The sequence below is a fragment of the Geotrypetes seraphini genome, chromosome 12 (genome assembly GCF_902459505.1).
Source record: "Geotrypetes seraphini chromosome 12, aGeoSer1.1, whole genome shotgun sequence".
NCBI classification, from domain to species: domain Eukaryota; kingdom Metazoa; phylum Chordata; class Amphibia; order Gymnophiona; family Dermophiidae; genus Geotrypetes; species Geotrypetes seraphini.
The window spans coordinates 116,966,258-116,990,866 of record NC_047095.1 but is presented as its reverse complement, the minus strand read 5'-3'; the positions used below and the strand labels follow the sequence as shown (position 1 = coordinate 116,990,866).

Genomic DNA, 24,609 nt, shown 5'->3' with positions numbered 1-24,609 from the left:
TGTCCTCTGGCTCCACTCTGCAGCTTGAGTTCTCAAGCAATGTTCTGGGCATCATCATTGATTCTACATTGTCCTTCAACGACCACCTCAATTCCTTGGTAAAAAAATGCTTTTTCAGCCTTCACATGCTGAGGAAAGTCAGATCCTGCTTTCATCAAAATCACTTTACCGTCCTTGTCCAATCCATCATACTTTCCAGATTGGACTATTGCAACTCTATTTACTTAAGCCTAACTAAGAAAAACCTCCATAGACTCCAGCGGATACAGAATGCCGCGGCCAAGCTCATCTTCGTAAAAAATAAATTTGACCACGTCTCTCCGCTTCTGTCCAAGCTTCACTGGCTTCCGATAATCGCCAGGATCCACATGCGCCTGCCTAGAAGATCACGTGATGCTGTGTGACCGATCGGCTCCGGAGCCCTGCCCCTCATCCAGCATAAAAATCGCGCCTAAAAACGAGCGGTTTTGCCCCCTTTTGCCAGCAACGGATCGGTAACGTATGGACAAATATTTAACTTCTCCGGGGGCACGGATGGCATCTAAAGCGGCGAAAAAAGACCGCGAAAAGACGTAACCCGGGGAGGACAAAATGGCGGCCGCGCCTCGTGCTGAGGCGGCGGCGTTCACCCCCGAGATGCTCACGGAGCTGCACAATGTTGTCTTACAGGCACTAGGGCCGAGGATGGAGCTTATTTCCACACAACTAACTAAACTGGAGTCCTTGCTGGAAGACAACTCCACCAGGGTAACTGAATTGGAGACGAGGGTCTCGGCGGTGGAAGATGGGGCCATGGCAATGGAATCCACAGTGGCTTCCCTCACTACGCAGCTACGCTTTTGTCAAGATAAGATTGAGGACTTGGAGAACCGTTCTCGCCGTGGGAACCTGCGTTTCATTGGACTACCCGAAACCATATCCGACACAGTGCTATTATCGGTGGTGGAGTCCTGGTTGGCCAGTGAGCTCCCCATGCCATCATCTTTGGGCCCAGCCCGCTTTGAGAGGGTACATAGAGTGGGTCCTAAAGTGGGTCCGGAACAAAGACCCAGAGTTGTCATTGGAAAACTACATAATCATCGTCATAAAGTGGAACTGCTGAGAGCCTTTCGTGCCCGACGAGAGCCTCCGACCTATGAAACCTTACCGGTGCGCATAGGCCAGGATTACTCTGCTGCGCTGACTGATCGGCGCAAAGTCTTTCACCCCCTACGCGCTAAGCTGGTAGAACAAAAGAGGCGTTTTATGTTTCTTTATCCTGCAGTACTGAAAATACATCAAAATGGGAAATGGCACGTGTTTGACTCTGCAGATTCAGCAAGGGAGTTCATTAATCGTGCTGAGTCCACTGCTGGAACTACTTGAGCATTGCATTCTGTCTTTATTGCAATGCTGGTATTGGGGGGTTTAACAAGTTACTGCTGGTTGTTTCTACGTTGTAGGTGCAGTATGTACAAATTTCTGAGGATGGCAGGGATCGGATAGCCTCACGGACGTGATTCGCTATCTTAGGCCCGGGAGGGTTTGAGGTTAGCCTTGTATTGGAGTAAGTGGGGGGATGGTACGGACAGAATGGGAGGGGAGGTTCGGGGGTGGGTTGGGTAGGGGTAGGGGGGGAGTGGGGCTTGGGTTTTGGAACATTGAACATGCAACACTTATTTCTGTTTTCCATTCCAGTGCAGTTTCTGATAATCCCAGATATTGAGCTTTCCTTGGTTGCACCTCTGCACAGCTTTGTTTTGTATTCTCCTTGGCCTGGCTGGGAGCCGGGGAGACTCTGTGAGTGGACCTGGGTGCCTGTTTGTTTATTTCATAATCCATGACTTCCCAAACTTTTCGACTATTATCCTGGAATGTATGTGGTATAACCTCCCCTGTTAAGAGAAGTAAGATTCTTCAGCGTCTTCAGCATCATAGGGCTGATTTAGCCTGTTTACAGGAGACAAGACTTTCTGATGCGGAACACGCCAAGCTTCTTAGAGGATGGGTGGGGCAGATTTTTTGCTCCTCCTTCTCCAATAAGAAGGCAGGGGTGGTGCTCTTGGTGCGTAGGGGATTTCCGGGCAGGGTGGAACAGCTTTATCGGGATGCCCTGGGAAGGATTTTACTGTGTAAGTACCTTCTTACTTCTCATTTATAATCTTAATGTATATTTTCTTCAAACCGCTTAGAACCTAAAGGATATAGCGGTATATAAGAAATAAATTACATTACATTACATTACTATGTCGGGGACCGTTGTTAATCTGTTAATGCTGTATGCCCCCAATCAATATGATCACTCATTTTTTACTTCTATTACGGGAATGGGAGTCCGTGATCCTATTAACCCTCTGATAGTGTTAGGAGATTTTAATCAGGTTCTGGACCCCAGTTTAGACCGAACGGGACCAGGCTCCTCTCAACATCATGGCCCCACGAAAGGTATTCCATACTTATGCGACACCTTAGACCTTATTGATCCATGGCGTGTACTTCACACCACGGAACGGGATTACACCCATCAGTCCCGTGCGCATCACACGTTTTCCCGTATAGATTACATACTGACGTCAACTGCTTATTTGCCCAAGATACAAGCATCAGAAGTGGGACCTCTTTCTGTGTCTGACCATTGCCCTATTTGGATAGATATCTTACGTGGCCCAGACAACATGCCCGGGAGTACATGGAAATTTCCGTCCTACTTATTTAAAAATCTGAATTTTCAGAAGTATCTTACACAAAAATGGAATGACTATGCGGCGTTTAATGCACAGCATCAGACCACACCCATGCTCTTTTGGGAGGCCGCTAAATCTGTACTTCGGGGGGATATCATTTCCTACGTCAGTGCCCATAGAGCCCGCCTTTCCCGGGGTCTTCTTCATTTAGAGGGTGAATACAAACGTCTGAAGCAAGCCCACCTTGCACACCCTTCCCCTCAATCTCAGGAGGCCATGGTAGCGGCGCAGACTGCCTTGAATACTTTATTACATGAACGCACGCAACATTATTTTCACTATTGTAAGTTTAAATTCTACAGGTTTGGGAACAGAGCAGGACGGCTTTTGGCTAATCTGACTAAACCTCACCGCCCTAATCGCCACATTTCCCGTATTTTGCTGCGTTCGGGTGAGGAGCTTACAACCACTCCTGCCATATCCGAGGGTTTTCTTAAACATTACATGGAATTTTATGCTTCCAGGGATGGGCAGGGGGGACCCAATGCGGAGGACTATTTAATGGACGCTGACGTACCCCGATTGACTTCACCTGATCGTAATTACTTGAATCGTCCTATACAGGGTAAGGAACTTCAGGGGGCGGTTAAACAACTTAAGGGTGGCACATCGCCAGGCCCCGACGGATTTTCTCCTGAGTTCTATAAACTTCTTTTTCCTTCCCTCTGTGGTCCTTTAGAGGCATATTATACAGCGGCCCTTGAGGGTGGGTCTTTTCCGTTGGGGGCTAATCAGGCATTTATCACATTAATACCTAAACCGGGCAAACTTGACACGGATATTGAATCTTATAGACCCATATCACTAATTAATGTGGACATCAAAATATTAGACAAAATACTGGCCAATAGATTGGCCACCCTGTTGCCCACTTTGATAGTACCGGAACAAGTGGGTTTTGTTCAACAACGCCACTCGGTACTCAATGTTCGTAGATTACTTACTGCTCTACAGCGCACAAGGGATTCTGATCTCCCGGGCATACTGGTGGGATTAGATGCAGCAAAGGCTTTCGATCAGGTTAATTGGGGATATCTATTCCAAGTGCTCACATACATGGGTTTTGATGGGTGGTTCCTGGATATGCTACACTTGCTTTATACTGATCCAACGGCCCGCATTCTGGTCAACGGTACTTGTACACCTGCTTTCCCGATAGCGGGCGGGATGCGGCAGGGGTAGCCCTCTTTCCCCTCTTCTTTTCTTACTCTATTTGGACCCTCTTCTACGTACAATAATGTGGGATGATATTGTCCAGGGCTTACCAGAGGGAGATTCCCAACTGAGAGTTTTAGCTTATGCAGATGATCTCTTATTAACTTTGGGATCTCCCGAACTCTCTCTTACTAGAGCTTTAGAGTTGCTGGATGAATTTAGTATGTACTCGGGCTTGGTACTAAATAAATCAAAGTCTACAGTCTTGCCCTTGACCCCGGAGGTACAGACACAGTGGAGGGGGCCTTTTCCTCTCACATGGGCATTGGGACATCTTACTTATTTGGGTGTTGTTATTTCCCCTGATCCTTCTAAACTATATGCTCTCAACATAGACCCTTTAGTTCTCTCCACAACCCAAAAACTGGAGAATTGGAGGGTTTATCCGCTTTCTTTAATGGGCAGAATAGCATTGTATAATATGATACTTGTGCCCCAATGGCTCTATGTGTTTCAAATGATACCTGTATTATTATCCTCACGTCATGATAAACTACTTGGGAAATGTTTGCAAAAGTTCTTGTGGAATGGGAAGAGGGCACGCATGTCTTTGGCTCATCTGGCGCGCCCTAGGGATCGCGGAGGATTTGGCCTCCAGAGTCTTCGTCTCTTGTCCCGGGCGTGCCAGATGAGACATTTGAATGACTGGTACCGGGGGACTAATCGTTTTTCAGCTTCCACACAGGAATTGTCACTTTGTGCTCCCTACCATTTTAGTTATCTGCTACATGTCTCTCACCTGCCACGGAAGACTTCATCAGCACGAGACTTATTTCTACTACCCTTGCGACGTCTTTGGAAATTATTATGTAAACAGATCCGGATTACCTCTCAGGTTACTCCTTACTTACCATTGCGGGGTAATGGTGACTTTGCAGCGGGCATGGACCCAGTTTCTTCTCTAGTGTGGACATTGCAAGCTAATCAATATATTTTTCAACTGGTACATTCCACTGGCGCTTTGAAGTCGTTTGAAGAACTTCAGCGGGACCATGGCTGGAGGCCTAATGACTGGCTATCTTACCTTCAACTTTCCTCTTATGTTGGCTCCTTGCCACGGGATTCTATAGTGGACCGTTGTATGGAACATCTATCTGAAGCGCTGAGTTTGTCTGCTCAGGTGCCGATTCCATTGCGATTTCATCATCGCCATCTTCAGGAATGTCTGGGCGAGCCTTCCTATGAATCTTATGCTTTAAAATGGTCACAGGATCTTTCTTGTAAGGTATCAGCCGCGATGATCCTTAGGGGGGTCTTTCGAACGGCTCGAATTTCGCACAGTGTGACTTTGTTTGAAATGAACTATAAATTTCTACATCGGTTGTACAGATCTACCACATACCAATTTCGAGCAAAGATGTGCTTGTCAGATTGCTGTCTTAAATGTTCTCATTCTCCATCTACTTTGGGACATCAGTTCTGGTTGTGTCCTCGGATTCAAGCTTTTTGGCAACAGCTGTGTATGCATATTCAAACCATGTGGAATTACAACTTTTCCTTAGATCAACGGATGCTGTTTACCCTTTAACATGTACCCCTGTCAGCTCCTAAGGGGTTTCGGAGTTTTCTGGCCCGTTCTATGCTATTGGGGAAGAAGACTATTCTACTTTACTGGATTTCGTCTGACTCTCCGACGCTTTCTCGTTGGCGGACTCTGATGATACAGCAAGCCTCTATGGAGCGACTTTGCTTTTCTATGTTAGAGTCTGCAATGGGAAGGTTGTTCTGTCCATGTTGGGCTCCTTTCTGGGATACTTTAACATCAAGAGCTCGAAGTCATTTGTTAAATATTTGACTCTATACGTGAGACTGTACTGGAGTGGATTTTTGTTCTGATTTGTTTGTTTGGGACATGGGAGGGGAGGTGGGGGTGGATGGGATGGGGGGGAGGGCTCAAGAATGTGTTGGTGAATTTGAGCAGAAATTTGGTATCCATGAATCTTGTTGTACACCAAGTATATTTGAGGGCTTTGTTCTTCCTTCATTGAAAAATTAATAAAATATATTTCTCAAAAAAAAAAAAAAATGCGCCTGCCTAGCTTTCAAAATCCTACATGGCATCCTCCCTCCCTGTATCCCTCTTTCTTGGAATTCCTCTAACCCTAATACCCACCAGATCCACCCACAAATTTAAACTATCCTTCCCCTCATTAGGAGGCATTTCCCATACAGGAAAACTAGGGACCTCCCTCCCCTTCAGAATCACCGAACTCTGGAACAAACTTTCCTCCCCTCTTCGGAACCTGAGCTCTCTCCAACTTTTCCGCAAACATCTGAAGACCTGGCCATTCTCAAAAATCTGATACCTATTCCATCTCTGGCACTCTAAGCCCTCTAAAAACCCTTCATACTTGGACCTCTAACCTTTCATTGTTAGTTCTTTTCTATCCCATCTCCTGTAAACCGTGCAGAGCTCTACGAATGTGGAGATGATGCAGTATACAAACCTAAGGTTTAGTTTAGTTTAGACCAGTGGTCTCAAACGCGCGGCCCGGGGGCCACATGCGGCCCGCCAGGTCCTATTTTGAGGCCCTCGGCATGTTTATCATAATCACAAAAGTAAAATAAAATAGTTTCTTGATCATATATCTCTTTAGCTATAAATTACAATATTATTATTTAGACTTAGCCAAAAGGAAAGATTTATAAACTATAAAGTTTTTTTTACCTCATGCAAAATTGTCATTTCTTTAATAAGACATTAACTATTTTTTCTGCGACCCTTCAAGTACCTACAAATCCAAAATGTGGCCCCTACAAAGGGTTTGAGTTTGAGACCATTGGTTTTGAACATAACCCAGGAGAAAGGGGACCTAGCACTGATGAGAGATGGTGAGGAAGGAAAAGGGGTTGGGGGTGAGAACAAACAAAGATGCACGAAAGAGAACACAGGAGGGGAGCATGGCATAGACGAGCAAGGAGCCCCTAATAAGATCACTGCCTGACTATATAAGCTAACCACAAAATACAAGATTTAAAAACAGTTACAAACACGTGCCCAAATGCAAAATATCCTTAGCCAGCACCTTGTGGCAGTTTGCGAAGATTTCTTTTTTAGTGCTTTATTTAATATCTGATTTTTTTTTCCTCGATTCTGATTGTATTTATTCATTATTCGGTTTGCATGGACACCACTCAGGAATATTTTTGGAATGGGCAGTTAATAAAACCCCGAATGCGTTTAAATTAGGCACAAAACTCAGCGAATCGGGTCTCTGGTGCACATTCGTCCATTTTTTCTTATGGATAAAAGAAAAGTATTTTCTTTTTTTTTAATTTTTATTTATTAATTTTTGAGTTCTTACAACAAGTGAATTAAACATATTATATTCAGTTATCATATGGCACTTGTATTTACAACAAATCCTCTTATAATATAGAATAAATCCCCCCCTTTCGTCAATGTTCCTATTTCCATATGATATACATTCCCATCCCACCCCTATATATCTATTACCCATGTGCTAAGATATCTCTGATCATTAGAATAATTAGTCAATGGTTCCCAAATTTTTTTAAAATTATGAAGATTCCCTTGTTGTAACGCTAACACCTTTTCCATTTTATATATATGACAAACTGAGTTCCACCAAAATGTATAATTTAATTTAGTATAATCCTTCCAATTTTGAGTAATTTTCAGATGAGTGCTTCTGATTTTTTTTGGCTCTTTCACATTTTTGCATTCTTTATTTTGAACGAGTGACTTTCATTTCTATACCATCGCCCAAGTGCCCATTTACGCAGTTATAAATTTTGAAGGTTTACCTTATAATTGAAGAAAAGGAAGCTTAGCCTTTAGAAGGCAGTCTAATTTTTAGGCTGCAGTGATGGCTTAACTCTATACGAGTATATGAGGATTTGTCCTACTTAAACTAGTTAATTCTTTAAGGATGTTTCGTGTTTGGGCCTATGCACAGGATTCTTGTTTCATGCTGTAATAAATGAACATATAAACTAGCAGTCTGAGAAATTGTTATTCCTACTGTAAGTTACTTTGTACAACTTGTTCACAGAGAGCAACAGCGGTGACAAGCAGGAGACCCCAGTGCCTTCACAAGTTGTGGAACCAAGGTCAAAGAGCACTCGGAGCACCAGGAGGAAGACGGCTCCTATAACAGAAGCGAAAGAAACTGGGCAGGAGCACCAGCCCTCGCCAGCTCCCTCCCGAACAACCAAGAGAACGAAGAAAGCTGTTTCTGAGAGCATGGCCAACAAAACGCCTGCTGAACTAGAGGCGCCCATCCTGACAAGAAGGACTCGGTCTCGGGTGGGCCTCGCAGGGACTGAAGATGTTCCCAAAGAAGTTGCAGCCCGTCCTAAACGCAGCAGAAAAAGTGCCATCGTGGGGAAAGAGGAGGTGAAGGAGGAGGAGACCCCCCCCCAGAATCTAGAATGTGTGAGAGAGAAGAGCCCCTTGGGTACAGAAGCAACAAAGGAACAGGCTCTTCTTGAAAGGTGCCGGATGGGAGCAGACATCACAGCTCTTCCTTATGAAGACGAGGAGGATAAGGGAGCAAGGACAGAAGCCACTGTTGCTTCTGAGGAGAAGCTTCCTGCAGCAGGGAGTCAAGAAACAACTGGAGCCAGGGGGACTCGGAAAAGGAGACCTGCAAGGCCAGCTCAGGAGGACGGAAGCGAGCCCATCAAGATCAATGCCAACATTGAGCAGAAAGGGAGGCGAACACGGGCAGGCACTAACAGCCAGAAGAGCACGAGCAAGGCAGCAGCGGCAGTGCCCTCGTCAGAAGAGAGTGAGATGGGACCAGAGAGAACAAGGAAGGGGTCGGCCTCTTCCAAGGCATCACAGGAGAGCCTGGATTTCGTGCACACCACACCAAGCAGGAGCTCTCAGAGGTCGAGGTTAACAGTAGCTGTGAGCGAAAATGACATCCCCAGCAAAAGAGACAAGAGAAGCAAGAGCAGCAGCCACGAGAGTAGCGAGAAACAGGTGAGCAATTTATGCACCCAGAGTTATCGCAGGAAACGATGCATCTGAGCCCTACTGGCAAACTGCTCCAGATTATTTAGTAGGCATAACAGGCCCATGCCTAAGGGCCTAGGGCAGAGTCTCGCAAACGTTCCGGCCGGCAGCACACTAAATCCAGTGCCCCGGCTGGAAGGCACCCAGAAGTGCGCGCAGACCCATCTGGCCACGACCCACTTCAGTGGAGGGATCCGGGAAGTGTAGGGAGAGGAGAGACGCTGGCCAGGAGGAGAGTCATCCGCACTGGCTGACTTCCTACAGGATGTGCCTCTTCCCGCGAGAGGCATGTCCTGTAGGCAGTCAGCCAGTGTGGATGATTCTCCTCACCAGTGTGCCGCGGCACACAGTTTGCGATACACTGGCCTAGGGGGAGTATTCAAAGGAAAAAAAAAAATTGTGCAGTAAGGGCCTGATTCTCTAACTGCATCCCGATTTTAGGCGGTGGTGGTCTCCTTAGGCATGAGGCAGTTGCCTTAAATGTAGGCCTGTAAAATGCTGGCCTGCATTTAAGGCGTCTGTCGGGAAAACTAGCCGCAATTTTCCAAAGGACGCCGTTGCGTGATTGACAGCGATCGGCGGCCTAAGAAAAGGCCCGGTATCGGGCCCTACATTTACATATGCTCTGCAGATTCTGAATCTGGTTTTCTCCCTTTTCCCTTCAAGGATCAAGATCTCGCCCCCTCTTCCCAGGAGTCATCGGCAGGTGGACGGAGGTTTCGAAAGCAGAGCACAGTTTCTTCCTCTGAAGGCAAAGCTGAGGACTCGGACGCTGTAGCCCCCCAAGAGGGGAGCACCCCCCGTCGCACCTGCCGCGCACTTGGCATCGGCAACAGCCCTGCGGCCAACAGGGACCCGGCAGTACCTAAGGTATGGCAGCCTTCGAGGAGCAGAAAGCAAGCCAGACATTACAGTAGCTCTGGCAAAATATCGCAGCTTGTGCTATCAGCCACAGGTGTTAACTACATGCCTTCTTATATGGGGGAAAAGCAGGATGTATGGGGGAAAAGCAGGATGTATGTGATGCAGCGGCATAGCGACTGAAGGAAGCACTTGGCATTGCTGAACAATGCACTCCCCCTGTCCCGTCTCCCCCCCCCCCCCCCCCCCGTTTCTTCCTTGCCATGTGCGCCTCAACAACCTGCTACTCGTGCTGGCCTCGGCTCTCCCTCTGATGTCACTTCCTGGTCCCATGGTTCCCTGCAGTATATACATTTTTAAATAAATAAATATCAAATCTCACTCAAATGCTCTTTAAAAAGGAGAATAGGTTTTTAACTTCCTGAATTTTTATTTATTCAAATATCTGGCCCGTTCTCCCAAAGGAGCTCAGAACGGGTTACAAATCAGGTACTCAAGCATTTTCGCTATCTGACCCGTTGAGCTCACAATCTATCTAATGTACCTGGGGGCAGTAGAGGATGAAGTGACTTACCCAGTGTCACAAGGCTAGTGCAGAGGTGCTGAGGCTGTAGCTCTAACCACTTCGCTACACTTCTCCTCCTGACATCATTGATGATATCTGCCTCAACTCTAAAGGAAGATCACTCTTGCACCGCTCTGTAGTCCAAAGTCATTACTACTAAACATTACTCAAAAAGAAAAGAAACGTCTACAGATCATTCAAAATCTTTAACCATCGCATTACCTTTAAAATTTTACTTTTAGTATTTAAAACTTTATCCACAAACGAACCGCAATTTACAAACAGGATCCTTATTCCATATAACTCTTCTCGCCCCCTTCGTTCATCGACCCAAGGTCTCCTGGTAGTCCCTTCTTTAAAAGTGATCGGCATGATATATTTTCAATAGTAGCCCCCCAAGTCTGGAATTCTCTTCCTCAATATATAAGAGACGAAAAAGATATTAGCCGTTTTAAAATCAATCTAAAAACCTTTCTGTTTAAAGATGCTTTTACCCTTTGAATGGAATAGTCACAGTGCAGTAGACCCTTTATCAAAAATAAAAAAGATACCCTTCCTAATGTTTTTTCCCTTTATTGTTTCCCTCTTTTTCTTAAAATTATTAATATTGTAACTTTATCCCTTCATTCCTCCACATCCAGTTATGTAGGTCTAACCCCTTTTTTGATTTGTTATTATTATTTTTTTTAAATTTATATGTCGTATGCATATCTTGTATTTTAATGTATGCATAAGTTTGGATTTTAATGTAATTCGCTTAGTATTTCATGTATAAGCGATTCATCAAATTTCTAATAAACTTGAAACTTGATGTTTTCCGGGATCTGGTAGCATGCAGTTCTCTTTCCTCAAAAAGAATTTAAAAAGTCCAAAAATCAATTGGCAAGCATAACGGTCCCAACAACGAAGGCGACTCCTCCATGGGACTCAGCCAGGCCATGGTAACCCCTAAGGCCCATCACTGGTACCCATAGGGGAATCAAAAGGTTCCCTGTGACCAGAGCCGTCTCCAACTTTGTCAGCACCAGGAGGCTCTGCAGTAGATGATCAATGAAAAAGGGCTCCTGCCGCTCTACTCCCACAACTCAGAAAAGCAGCAGCAGTGTCGAGCACGCCTCCTTGGAAGTAAACAGCATGATTATGACACTCGGGATATCCTGCCCTGTATGATCATAGCAGCAAAACAAGTACTTCTCTGCAATCCCCTTCAAGCTGCCCATCATCAGACACACTGCAGGGAGACGCCTAGGTCCTTACATGTTTAATGTACAGCCCTATAGAAATGATCAGTAGCAGAAGTAAACTGCTACCATTACCACAAGATTGGCTTGGATGCCCTTCTCCAAAAGGTGCCCAGTTTCAAGAGAAGACATTAAGCATCAAAGGAAGTGAAAGCTCCTGTTTCCAATAGGGCCCAACCCAGGTCCCAAGTACCTGGCAGAAACCTAAAGTGTAGCAACATACCAGTGCTGAGATTGTGATGTCATAATACCTCATTCCACCAATGCCTAAGAGCCAACCTCATCGGTGATGTCACAATTACTTGATCATCCTATACTTAAGAACATAAAAATTGCCATACTGGGACAGACCGAAGGTCCATCAAGCCCAGTATCCTGTTTCCAGCAGTGGCCAACCTAGGTCCCAAGTACCTAGGCTAGATCCCAAGTAGTAAAATAGATTTTATGCTGCTTATCCTAGGAATAAGCAATGGATTTCCCCAAGCCATCTCAATAATGACCTATTGATTTCTCTTTTAGGAAATTGTCCAAACTTTTTTTTAACCCTGCTAAGCTGATTTCATCACATTCTCAAGGCACCAGCATATACCTCTGTGATCCCAACTATTTTTCCAGATAAGTAATATTCCAATGAATCAGGCCTTGCCACTAAATAACTGAAAGACTTCTCTTTCTACTCAACCAATAATCAAATTATTGGTGCAATTAAAGGCACCTGCCAGTAGGAGACAGGCTACTGTATTTCAGAGGGATGTTGGGTGCTAAGAATTATAGAACAGGGCTACAAGCTAAACATCCAGCAAATACCACCCCCAAAGGGACCAGAGAGCCTCCAAAAATCCTATGCACTCATGTGAGACTTTTCTTAACCAAACAAAGCTATGGAGCTTCTGCCACTGGATCAATGGCATCTTCTTCAGATTTGTTTCTCATCCCAAAGGAAATGGGAGGATGCCGGCCTATCTTAGACCTCCACAATATCAGTATTTTCATGACAAGGCAAAAGTTCAAAATGTAGCAGACGTAGTATGAGTACTAAGGTGTTCCTGTGGGGGGCGGTGTTTAGCAATTGGTTAGCTTTTCTTTATCTAAGAAGTGTCAATAAAAGTTTGTTATTACATATTGATATCCAACATATTACTAATAACTAGAAAGATCATAGTAGGCTCAATTTTAAGTTTTGGTGGAATTCAGTATGTCACATATTTAGAATGGAAAGATCAATAGCGGTACAGAATGGAAATTATAAAAATTTTATTAAAATTTGGGAGCCATTAACGTCCTTTTGTCATGATTGATGCCATTTTTCTAATATTTTTCTATTAATTATGTAATATTTAGGGTTGGGTGGGGGGTGGGTTTCCATTATATGAAAATATAATAAGTAGAGGGATTCGAGGGTGGGAGGGGGAGGGTTATATTTTTAATTATAAGATATAATGATAAGATGCACAAGTGCTTAGATCTATTTTATTTATTATAAATTTTTGTACACTTGATGAAAGTTTTAAAATGAATAAAGAATTAAAAAAAAAAAAAAAAAGAAGTGTCCCACAAACTTTTTTATTGGGCGGCACAGTAAGCTCCTGGTTGCGGATGTTAATGTGATAATGTCACACGCATGCGCGAAGGCTCTCCAGATGGGGCCCTGAACCGCCAGTGGGGGGGTGCTGAAGCAGGAGAAGCGCCCACCATCAATGTTTTTCTGATTTCTCCTGATCCCTTCCCCTTTTCATTTTCAGTGCTTCTACTTGGGGTCCATCTGTACCCTTATTTTATCTTTCCTTCTTTCCACAGGTGATGTTCACAGGGGTGATCGATGAGGACGGGGAACAGGTGGTACGCAAGCTTGGCGGGGAACTGGCAGACTCGGTGTATGAGTGCACACACCTGGTCACTGATCGTGTGCGTCGCACTGTGAAACTTCTCTGTGCCTTGGCCCGCGGGATCCCTATCGTCACCTTGGATTGGCTGAGAAAGGTAACTGTTCATGATGTTTAAGGACCATTAGGGCACAAGGATTCCAGAGCTTAGGGTCATCCGAACTGGTAATTAAATTCTAGAAATTAGTGCTACGATATTTTTATCCACTGTAATTCATTTTATCAAGGAATCGCCCAGAAGGCAATCTGAAGGATCCAGATAATACAGAATACAGCTGCCAAAATCATTTGTAAAACAAAAAACTACAATCATGTGACACCTCTTTTTAAAAAAACCCTCATTGACTACCTATTGCTCACCGAATTACATTTAAAATATTATTCCTTACATTTAAAAATCAAATTACAAAAATCTTTAATTACACATTCTGGTGGAATTTGTTATGCCATATTTTTAAGATGGAAAGAGCAATAGCGTTACAAAAAGGGAATTATAATAACTTTGCAAAGATTTGGGGGCCATTGGAAAAGTATTGTGATGAATAGGCATCAACTCTATTCTTGTCCTTTTCTTTTTTAGATTTATATAGCACACTCAAGGGGGAGGGTGGATTTGGGGTGAAAGTTAAAAAGCTATGTTTCTAATATATTGCAGAATATAGTATAATGTTTTCTGGTTGAGAATTTGATGAAGGGTGGGTGGGGATTTTTATACTACAGTGGTACCTCGGTTTACGAGTGCACCGGTTTGCGAGTGTTTTGCAAGATGAGCAAAACATTTGCAAAATCGGTGCCTCGGAAACCGAACATGGCTCGATTTACGAGCACCCCCCCCCCCCCGCAATCCGGCACCCCCCCTTGCGATCTGGCACCCCCCCTGCCTCGAACCGGCACGCCCCCGCCACGATCAGACCCCCCCGCCACGATCCGACCCCCCCCAACACGATTGGGCACCCCCCCGCCACGATCCAACCCCCCCACGTTCTGAACGTGAACTCGCAGGCCTTGAGCATGCTCAGATGCTCAAGGCCCAGCAGAGAAGGAAGCCGATTTTCAAGAGTGCCCAGATGAGGGTAAGAAGCGGCAGGGGGGGTGCCCAGTTGTGGCGGGGGGGTGCCGGTTCGCAGGGGGAGGTGCCTGATCGCGGGGAGGGGGCCTTCGAGAGGAGCAATGCCGGTTCTCGGGGGGGGGGGGGGAACGCATCAAAGCGAGTTTCCATTATTTCCTATGGGGAAACTCGCTTTGATAAACGAGCATTTTGGATTACGAGCATGCTCCTGGAACGGATTATGCTCGTAATCCAAGGTACCACTGTATTAGATTTTATGTGTTAGATATTACAGTGCTATATTGGAATTATTTATGATGCACTTTTGTGCACTTGTTATTTGAGTTAAAAATGAATAAAGATATTTTTTAAAAAAAGGTAAAATCAAACCATTTGCCAGCATTCATAGATAGACTCCTAGTTTCATACACTACTTCAAGGTTACTCCGATTGACACAGCAAAAAAATACAATCATGTTTCTCCCCTCTTGCACAAAGCACATTAGTTATCAAATTCTATTACATACATTCAAGACACGTCAAAGTAAAGTGTAGTTACTTACCTGTAACGTAGGTTCTCCGTGGACAGCAGGATAGTCAGCCACATATGGGTGTTGTCCCAACACCTCCCAATTTGCGGATAAGCTCTCCAATAGCTCAGAGAGATTTTTTTTTTTTTTTTTTTCTCTGAGCACGTGCAGTGCCCGGGCCCCACTGGGCATGCCCGAGCCCTACCCATTTCCCCCTGCTTCCCCCTAATCCCCAGGATGCTCCTATCTGTGGCCGGGTCGGCCGTTTGGGGAGGCGGGTGGGTTGTGTGGCTGACTATCCTGCTGTCCACGGAGAACCTACGTTACAGGTAAGTAACTACACTTTCTCCTAGGACAAGCAGGATGAGTCAGGTGACTCATATGGGTGACTCCCTAGCCGAGGGATGTACCGACTGGACCTGCACCTTAGCGCTTTGTGCATCTGGCTGTGGAGGCCGAGCCGGGCAGGGTAATCAGGCAAAGCAGGTAAAGTTGTGGAAACAAGGTTTTAGATAAAGTGCTGTGTTAACTGAGCAATAATACTCACAGAACAATGAACTGGTCAATGACAATCAATGAACAGTGAGAAACCAACTGGTCAACAGTGACCATTCGTACTTGCATATGAGAATTCATACTTGCCTATTCCACATTCAGACTAGACAGGATTGCTGGAAGACCTACTTAACTCACAGAACAGTGAAATTGGTCAATGACAATCAATGAACAGTGAGAAAACCAACTGGTCAACGGTGACAATTCATAACTGGTCAATAGTGACAATTCGTACTTGCATGTGAGAATTCATACTTGCCTATTCCACATTCAGTCTAGGAAGGAGTGCTGGAAGACCTACTTAATCAATATCTATAACACCCTACTTGTACAGTGTTTGTCGATATTTATAACACCCTACTTGATCAGTGTTTGTCAAGGCTGTGCTAGTGGTTGCTGTCCCTCCCGGGAGGGAAGAACCACTTCCAAGACTGCTCGGCCGAATGCATTTGGAGCGTGGAATGCTATGTCGAGGCAGTAGTGCTTGGTGAAGGTGTGCATGGAGGACCAAGTGGCTGCATCGCAGATGTCCCCTATTGGTGTGTGGTGCAGATGTGCCGTTGTGTTGGCTATGGTTCTGCGCTGGTGGGCGTTGGCTCCCACCTGCGGTTGATGCTGCGCTTTTCTATAGGTGAAGGGGATGCACTCTTATATCCAGCGCGAGCGCCTGCGTTTGGTGGCCGGAAGTCCTGGTCTGTTTTGGTCGTAGGAGACGAACAATTGAGGCTTGTCTAATCTGCTGCATAGTCAGGTCCCGCACACAGTCCAGGAGGTGTTGCTGAGGTGGCAGTGTGCCTCCCTGTGGGGAGATGTAGAGTGCCGGGAGGCACGCTGAAACCGCCTTCGGCAAGAATCGGGGGTGGGTTCTGGGTACCACCCTGTTCTCATGAGGGAGTGTGTCGGTAGACACGATGGTCAGGGTTTTCCCAGCCAGGAATACGGGATCTGCCTCCCCCAAAGGTTTGAAGGGGTCGAGGTGAGATGATGCGGCACCAAGTTGAGGTCCCATCCAGGCGGTGGTGGTCTGACCGGTGGGTGCAGATTGGACAGTCCCTTCATGAAATTTTGTGATTACTGGATGCCTCGACACTGGTTTGCTGTCTAGGCCAGCGTGGTATGCCGTGATTGCACTTAGGTGGACCTTGATGGAAGTGGGTTTTAGGTCCCCCTGAGATAAGCTCAGTATGTACTGCAGGATGTCCGGTATGGGGCAGTTGTAGGGGTCTCGCTGCGTGTCTGTGCACTGGTAGCGGAACCTTCTCCCTTTCAACCCATAGCGTTTTCTGGTTGAAGGTCTTCTGGCTGCCATAAGAGTGTACTCCACGTCTTGTGGTAGGTTCATCCTCTCATCATCCATGCGGTCAGGGCTAAGGAACGCAGGTCGAGGTGGAGGGGGTAATGAGAACTGCACTGATCGGGAGCGGGGAGAGGTGGGTGAACCGCTATCCCTTGCCGGAACGGGAACCATGGTTGCAGGAGCCCGAACAGGGCAATCATGATCACCATTGCTCTGTCCTGAAGAATCTTCTGCAGGACTTAGGGTGTTCCAACTCACAGACAGACCGTTGGGGCTGAGACGGCGATGGGTTGATCTCTTTGCGCAGAAGGTCGAGTATTTTGAGTTCGGTTCGGTTGCAAACAGGTCGATGCTCGGTGTGCCCCAGGTGCTGAAGATCTTCTTCATCGCCGCTGGGTTGAGACACCACTCATCGGGATCCAGCTGGTGGCTGAGTCTTTCTGCCAGGTCGTTCTGCTCCCACAGGAGGTAAGTTGCCTGGAAGGGGCATTGAATGGAATTGGAGAACTCCCACATGTGGCAAGCTTCCTTGCATAGCGAGGTTGACCCTGTCCCTCCCTGTTTGTTGATATAGTGCGAGGCCACCTGGTTTTCTGTTTGGGTGAGGACTGCCCTGCCTGTTTGAAGGTTTCAAGGGCATTCCCTAAGGCCCTGAGCTCCAGTAGGTGGGTGGTCAGAGATTGGGTACACTGGTCCCAGTGACGTCTGAGGTGCCCTTTCAGGGATCACATGAGTAGTCTGGTGTGCTGCACAACAGAGACCGGAGCGTGCTGACGATGAGCTGCTGGCAGGGATGCACTGGGCCAGGGATGTCATGGCATCGATCTGGTAGTCCCGTAGGACGGCCTTGGTCTGCGTGGTGTCGATGACTGCCCAGATGAACGATATCCCCTGGGTGGGTATCAGGTGGGATTTCATGTAGTTGATGAGGAACCCCAGTTCTTGGAGGAGGGTTATGGTGGTTGACGGGGCTGCCAGCTGTCGAGATAAGATAGGACGCGCACCCCTTGAAGGCAAGGATGTGCCACTGCCACGCACTTTGTGAACGCTCTTGGAGCCTTTGAGAGTCCAAGGGGCAGGACCTTGTACTGGAGGCGTCTGTCTTGGCTTTAGAAGCGACGATGCCTCCTGTGGGCTGGGTGCATGGGATACTAGCCAATACTCGGGCTGTAACAGGGCCAAGACTGTACCCAGAGAGTGCATCTGGACCTTGTGTATGCATCTGTTGAGCTTACAGAGATCCAGGAATGAGCGTTGTCCTTGTCCATGGTGACGCGGGGGTTCCTGGAGTAGAAACATTACATTACATTACATTACATTACAGATTTCTATTCCGCTTGTGCCTTGCGGTTCTAAGCGGATTACAAATTAAGAGACTGTATAATTTCTGGAATAATACAGTATATAGAATCAGGAAAGTATCAAGTTACAATTGATTAGTCTGGACGTTTCCAGGAAGCATTTAGAGCATATAGTAGATAAATAGTAGGTTGTTGAAGTGAGTTGTACAATGTTTAGGTATAGTTATGGTGGTGGTGTTCGTGTGTGTATTTTCTGGTGCTATGTAGAGGTTAAGATGAAGGAAAGTATTTTTTGAAGAGATGAGTTTTGATTTCTTTTCGGAATTCCTTTATGTCTATTGAATTGATCAGTAGATTGGAGATGGTTGTGTCAATTTTTGCTGCCTGTGTAGCTAAAAGGCTGTCATATATTTTCTTGCGTCTTATACCTTTGAGAGGAGGGTAAGCGAATAGTTTTTGAGTTCTCCTTATTCTATGTGAGAGATTACGGTGTAGACTTTTGTTTAGGTAGTTGGGTGCTGTTCCGTGTGTTACTTTGTATAGTAGACAGTAGAATTTGAACTGGGATCTTGCTTTTATTGGTAGCCAGTGTGATTCAAGGTAAGCGTTGGTGATGTGGTCAAATTTGCTGAGGGAGTAGATGAGTCTGAGGGCCGTGTTCTGAACAGTTTGTAATTGTTTTATCATGTAGTTTGGGCATGATAGGTATAGGCTGTTGCAGTAGTCTACTATGCTTAGTACTAGGGATTGTACTACTATCTTGTATTGATCTTTGATGAAGAATTTTCTTATTTTTCTTAGGTTACGCATTGTGAAAAATGCTCTTTGGATGATTTTGTGGATTTGGGACTGCATTGTGCAATTTCTGTCTAGTTGAATTCCTAGGATCTTGAGTGTGCTTTGCATTGGGTACTTGATTGTGTTTAATTCCAGTTCTGTGCATGATGGTTTTTTTTCCTTCTCTAATAGTAGGAATTTAGTTTTTTTCCGAGTTCAGTTTCAGTTTATGACTTGACATCCATTTTTCTACCGTTTCCATTATTATATTCAGGTGGTTTGTGGATAGGGGGTCTTGTATGTTGAAGGGGATGAGGATTGTTATATCATCCGCATAGCTAAATGATATTGTGTTTAGGGCATCTAGGGTGTTGCCGAGGGATGCTATGAAGAGGTTGAATAATATAGGAGATAATGGTGATCCTTGTGGTACTCCGCATGGGTTTGACCATGGGTCGGATAGATGCTCTTTTGACTTGACTCTGTATGTTCGTGTTTTGAGGAAGCCTTGGAACCAGTTGTAAACCTTACCCGAGATTCCAATTGCATCTAATGTCTGGAGTAGTGTGGGGTGGTCAACTAGGTCAAATGCAGCAGAGAGATCGAGTTGAATGAGAAGTAGTTTGTTTCCTTTGCTAAGGTGTTGTCGGGCTGTGTCTAGTAGTGATATCAGTAGGGTTTCTGTGCTATGGTTAGATCTGAATCCAGATTGGGATGGATGTAGTATATGATGGTTTTCAAGGAAATTGGAGAGATATTGTGCGACTAGGCCTTCTGTTAGTTTGATATATAGAGGGATTGAGGCGATTGGTCTATAGTTTGTAGGATTGTCTATAGGACCTTTGGGATCTTTTAGGATAGGAGTAATTATGATTTCTCCTAGTTCCGGTGGGTAATGACCTTCCCTTAGTGTAGTTTGAAGCCATAGTGTGAGGTTGGCTTTAAATTTGGTGGAGGCTGTAGTTAGTAAGTATGGGGGACAATTGTTCAGGTCACATGATGATTTGCTGTATTTTTTGTAAAGTCTGTCTACGTCTGACCATTGTATCTTTGGGAAGGTTGTCCAGATCCTGTCTGCTGGGATTGCTTCATCTATTGTGGGGTTGATTTGTATTTCTTCTAAGTTGATTCGTGAATTGTTGAATGTGGATCTGGTTGTGATGATTTTGTGTTTGAAATGGTCCGCTAATTGGGTGGCTGTGGGAGTTTGGTTTCCTTGGGTGGCGAGACATGGTTTGGTGTCGGTGAGGTTTCTTACGATGTCGAAAAGTTTTTTAGTGTCTGGTTTTTCGGTGCCGATGAGTTTAGAGTAGAAGTTTTTTCGTTTTTCTTTTAGTTTGGTATTGTATAGTTTGATTTGGATTTTCCATTTATCTTTGGTATGATTGAGTTTCTGTTTTTTCCATGACCTTTCTAGTTGTCTGCATTTCCTTTTTAGTTGTAAGAGTTCGTCGTCGAACCATTTGTTGGATGGTCTGTCTATTTTGTTTTTGTTTTTTATTGGAGCTAGTTCGTTTAATGTAGTTTCACTGAGGGTCCGCCAACTGTTTATGAAGTCTTTGGGGTTGTTGGGGTCTATTTCTGGGTCGACTGTGTTCCAGAATGTGGTGGGTTCGTTTTTCGGTCTGATCTTGATGTGCGATTTTTTTGGGATGGGTTTGCTGTTATTTTGAGCCCAGTTGATAGAGAATGAATATTTGTAGTGGTCTGACCAGAGGGTAGGGTGCCAGGACTCATTTGAGATGTGAATATTTTGTGTGTTTTGGTTTGGAGGTGAGTAAGCTACTATATCAAGTTGATGTCCTTTTTCGTGTGTGGGTTCTGGGTTGAGAGTTTGGTAGGATAGGTGATATATCTGTTGCTTGTTTGTGCAGATGAGGACGGAGCTTACAGAAAAAGAACTCGCTAGGGTATGAAAAGGAGTTCCCGTGGGGACGGGGAAAAATTTGTCCTGATGTCATTCTCTAGTGATAGGTGCCCTACTGCCATCTAAATTGGTTTAATTGGCTTTAATCGGCACGGTAATTGACCATGTTTAAAACCAATTATCATGTTTTTTTTAGTGTAAATCATGTTTATTGATGCACAATCAGCAAATACACAAGACAAATCGGGAGTACAACCAGGTCAAGATCATCAAATGTACAACAAAACATTTTTTTTTTTTATTTCAAGTGATGTATTAAGTTAATTTATTACTTTCTGTACACTTAATGTAAATATAAAATGAATAAAGAATATAAAAAAAAGAAAACACAAAACAAAACAATTTTTCAAATAAGTCCCCATTCTAAACCCCACCCACTCCCAAGTACAAACACACCCTCCACCCCGGAAGCCCCCCCAACCCCTACCATACCCCCCCAAACTAGCAGAGAGACTACAGAGCAAGCTGTGTTCTTATGCCGCCCAACCAGCACCAAACAAGACAACCCCGCACCAACCCCCCCCCCCCCCAAAATCGAACCCCATCCTACCTAACAAACCACACTCACCAGTCCGGGGGTCGGCAACCCGCGGCTCCAGAGCCGCATGCGGCTCTTTTCCACCTTTGCTGCGGCTCCGGTAGTGTGTCACGCAGGCATGCAGCTTACAAGTCTGGTGTCGCAGCGGGAAATAGCCATGCTGAGCAGTGAGCTCAGCATGTACACAGATGAAAGCCTTGCTTGCTGATTGGTCCGGCGGCCCCGCCCCGCCGTGCCGCTGGACCAATCAGCAAGCAAGGCTTTCATCTGTGTACGTGCTGAGCTCACTGCTCAGCATGGCTATTCGCCGGACTTGTAAGCTGCATGCCTGCATCGCCAGAATTTAGGTAGGCTGTTTTCATCCCCGTGGGAGTCCCGTGGGCCAGGGGGCGTCCCCGTGGGTCAGGGGGGCATCCCCGTGGGAGTCCTGTGGGCCAGGGGGAACAGGGAGACAGAAAGAAAAAGTTGGGGGAGAGAATGAGGTCTGGAGGAGAGGAAACATACAGGAGGCTGAAAGAAAGGAAGATATAGTGAGATGGACACAAAGAAGGGTGATGCTGGAAAATAGGTGGAATGGTAATTCTGACAAACACAGAAGGGAAATGCTGGATCAAGGAGAGATGGGGCTCAGGCTGGATGGAATGAGGAGAAATGCCTTGTTGGCCCGGAACTTCCTCTCCTATGTCAGAATTGACGTCAGGGAGCGGAATGCTGGTCAGCGCGACACTTCTGCAGGGAAAGCTTGGGACGGCGGTGGCTTGGGGGCTATTCCCCGATGGCGGTGGCAGCAAACCGAGTGGCTTGGGGGAGGGCATGGAGAAAGAAAGAAAGGGGGCAGACAGAGACAGAAAGAAGGGGGAACAGGGAGACAGAAAGAAAAAGTTGGGAGAGAAATTGAGGTCTGGAGGAGAGGAAACATACAGGAGGCTGAAAGAAAGGAAGAAAGATTGGATGAACAGTCAGAAGAAGAAAGTGCAACCAGAGACTCATGAAATCACCAAACAGCAAAGGTAGGAAAATGATTTTATTTTCAATTTAGTGATCAAAATGTGTCTGTTTTGAGAATTTATATCTGCTGTCTATATTTTGCACTATGGCTCCCTTTTACTAAACCGCAATATCGTTTTTTAGCGCAGGGAGCCTATGAGCATTGAGAGCAGCTAACTGCATGATCCTGTATATAGCATTAAGATAAGAAACAATATATGCAGTGTTAGATTTGTTTTATAATGGTTTTGCGGCTCCAAGTTTTTTTTTCTTTTCGAAAACGGGTCCAAGTGGCTCTTTATGTCTTAAAGGTTGCAGACCCCTGCACCAGTCCATCCATACCCACCATCCACACTCAGCCAAACATCATACCATCCATCCCAGAGAAGCAGCCGAGGGCATATAGTATCATCATCTAAAAAGAGTTTGAGACCAGACCTCTGACCCTAGGGGAAAGCGATTGAATATAGGAGTCCCAGGCCAAAAACAGGGACTAGAAACCTCCTAAACACATTCCAACAGCCCTACCAAGGGAGATGGGTACAGAACACTCAACACCTGCGGGAGACTGAAAGAAGACTGAGGTAAATAGAGAAGAGAGTATATTATATACTGTCCCACGGTTTTGTTTTCAGTCTCCACCTGCTGGTCATGATTGGATATATACCCATTCGTAAAGATTAACCTCTACTGGTCTGGAGAGTGCTAAAGAAAAACTTTTTTAGCATGTTTTTTTTTTAACTAGGCACATCCAAAAAGGGTGCAGCAATCGCGTCTACAGAGGCACCTACTGCCGTCTAAGGTCAAAGTAGGCGTGGTTTCAGACGGAAATGACCTTAGTGCTGCTGTGGACACAACTCATGTCAAACATAGGCAGCGGGAATATAGGCCTTCAAAACCCTGGCCTATATTACCAGCGCTGTAGTGTGACCGCCAGTGTCACTGGAATTGCCATTCAACATATTAAATTCAGTTGGAAAAATCAGAGTAGATTAAATTACAGTTTTTGGTGTTCTGTATGTCATATTTATAAAATGGAAAGAACGTTAGCCACACAGAGAGGATATTTTGGTAAATTTCAAGAGGTTTGGGGACCATTAACAGACTTTTGTAATGAGTAGTAAACATTTTCCCTTCATAAGATAATTGAAATGAGGGGATAGGGATGGGTGGGAGGGATGATTTTTTGATATATTAATAGAACGTATATTGTATAATATAATATAAATGAATATTTTTGATGTGATAGGGATGGGAGGGGAAGTAACTTTCATGAATGGCAGTTGATGATAATAATAGTAATACAAGTGATGGTTTGTTTTTTTTCAATTCAAATGTTATTTCTTGATACCCTTGATGTAAGTTGTAAAATGAATAAAAATTATAAACCATAGGCGACCGCCAGTGTTGGCGCAGTTTGCAGAATCTGGCCTTTAAGTGCTTGTATGGAATGTTGCTACTATTTGGGTTTCTGCCAAGTACTTGTGATCCGGATTGGCCACTGCCAGAAACAGCAAACTGGGTGACCCAGTATGGCTAGTCTTATGTTCTTTTGTACAAGACGAGGTTATGAGATTAAGGTATCGTTTATTAAAACTTGATATATTGCCTTAGTTGCAGCACAATTCAAGGCGGTTTACAATAAAAACAATTTGTAAAACGGAAATAAAACGCCATTAATAAAATGAAACTCTACATCCATACCAAAAACATAAACATTCAAAATCTAATACTCCAAGAAAGGTCTGATCTCCCTTCCTTCCCGTGGTCCCCAGCTGCTTTGCTGTGTCGTTGAATCTTTGCTTGTTTTTTGTTTGCAGTGCGGGAGGAGTGACTGTTTCTTAAGTCCCTCTGGCTTCTTAGTAAAGGATGCCGAACAAGAGCGTAACTTCGGCTTCAGCCTGTCTATGTCACTGCAGAGAGCTCGCAGAGGCCGACTGTTTGAGGTAAGGATCCACCCACCCACACACACACGCTAGTCTGCTCAGTGCAGGGCTGGCTCACTCTATGGATCAGGTGAGGCCCCGGCCCAGAGCGGTGGTGATAAAGAGCGCCAAAATCCCAGTTTGGTCGACCTTCAGACTTCTAGAGGAACAGATAACCAGACTGCGATTTTGGCATCCTTTTATCATCATTGCTCTGAACCAGTGCTTCACTTGGTCCAGCAGGAAGGGGAG

At 45.2% G+C, this 24,609-nt stretch overlaps 1 protein-coding gene across 5 annotated transcripts in view; it reads left to right on the top strand.

The window, feature by feature from the left end:
* The window catches only part of MDC1 (mediator of DNA damage checkpoint 1), a 77,546-nt gene that overhangs the window by 35,679 nt on the left and 17,258 nt on the right, over nucleotides 1-24,609 (top strand). For all 5 annotated transcript variants that reach the window (XM_033916203.1, XM_033916202.1, XM_033916201.1 and 2 more), the window contains 4 exons: nucleotides 7,955-8,889; nucleotides 9,589-9,792; nucleotides 13,387-13,569; nucleotides 24,253-24,378. In XM_033916203.1, coding sequence (XP_033772094.1) covers nucleotides 7,955-8,889; nucleotides 9,589-9,792; nucleotides 13,387-13,569; nucleotides 24,253-24,378 — 1,448 coding nt within the window. The remainder of the gene's footprint in view (nucleotides 1-7,954; nucleotides 8,890-9,588; nucleotides 9,793-13,386; nucleotides 13,570-24,252; nucleotides 24,379-24,609) is intronic.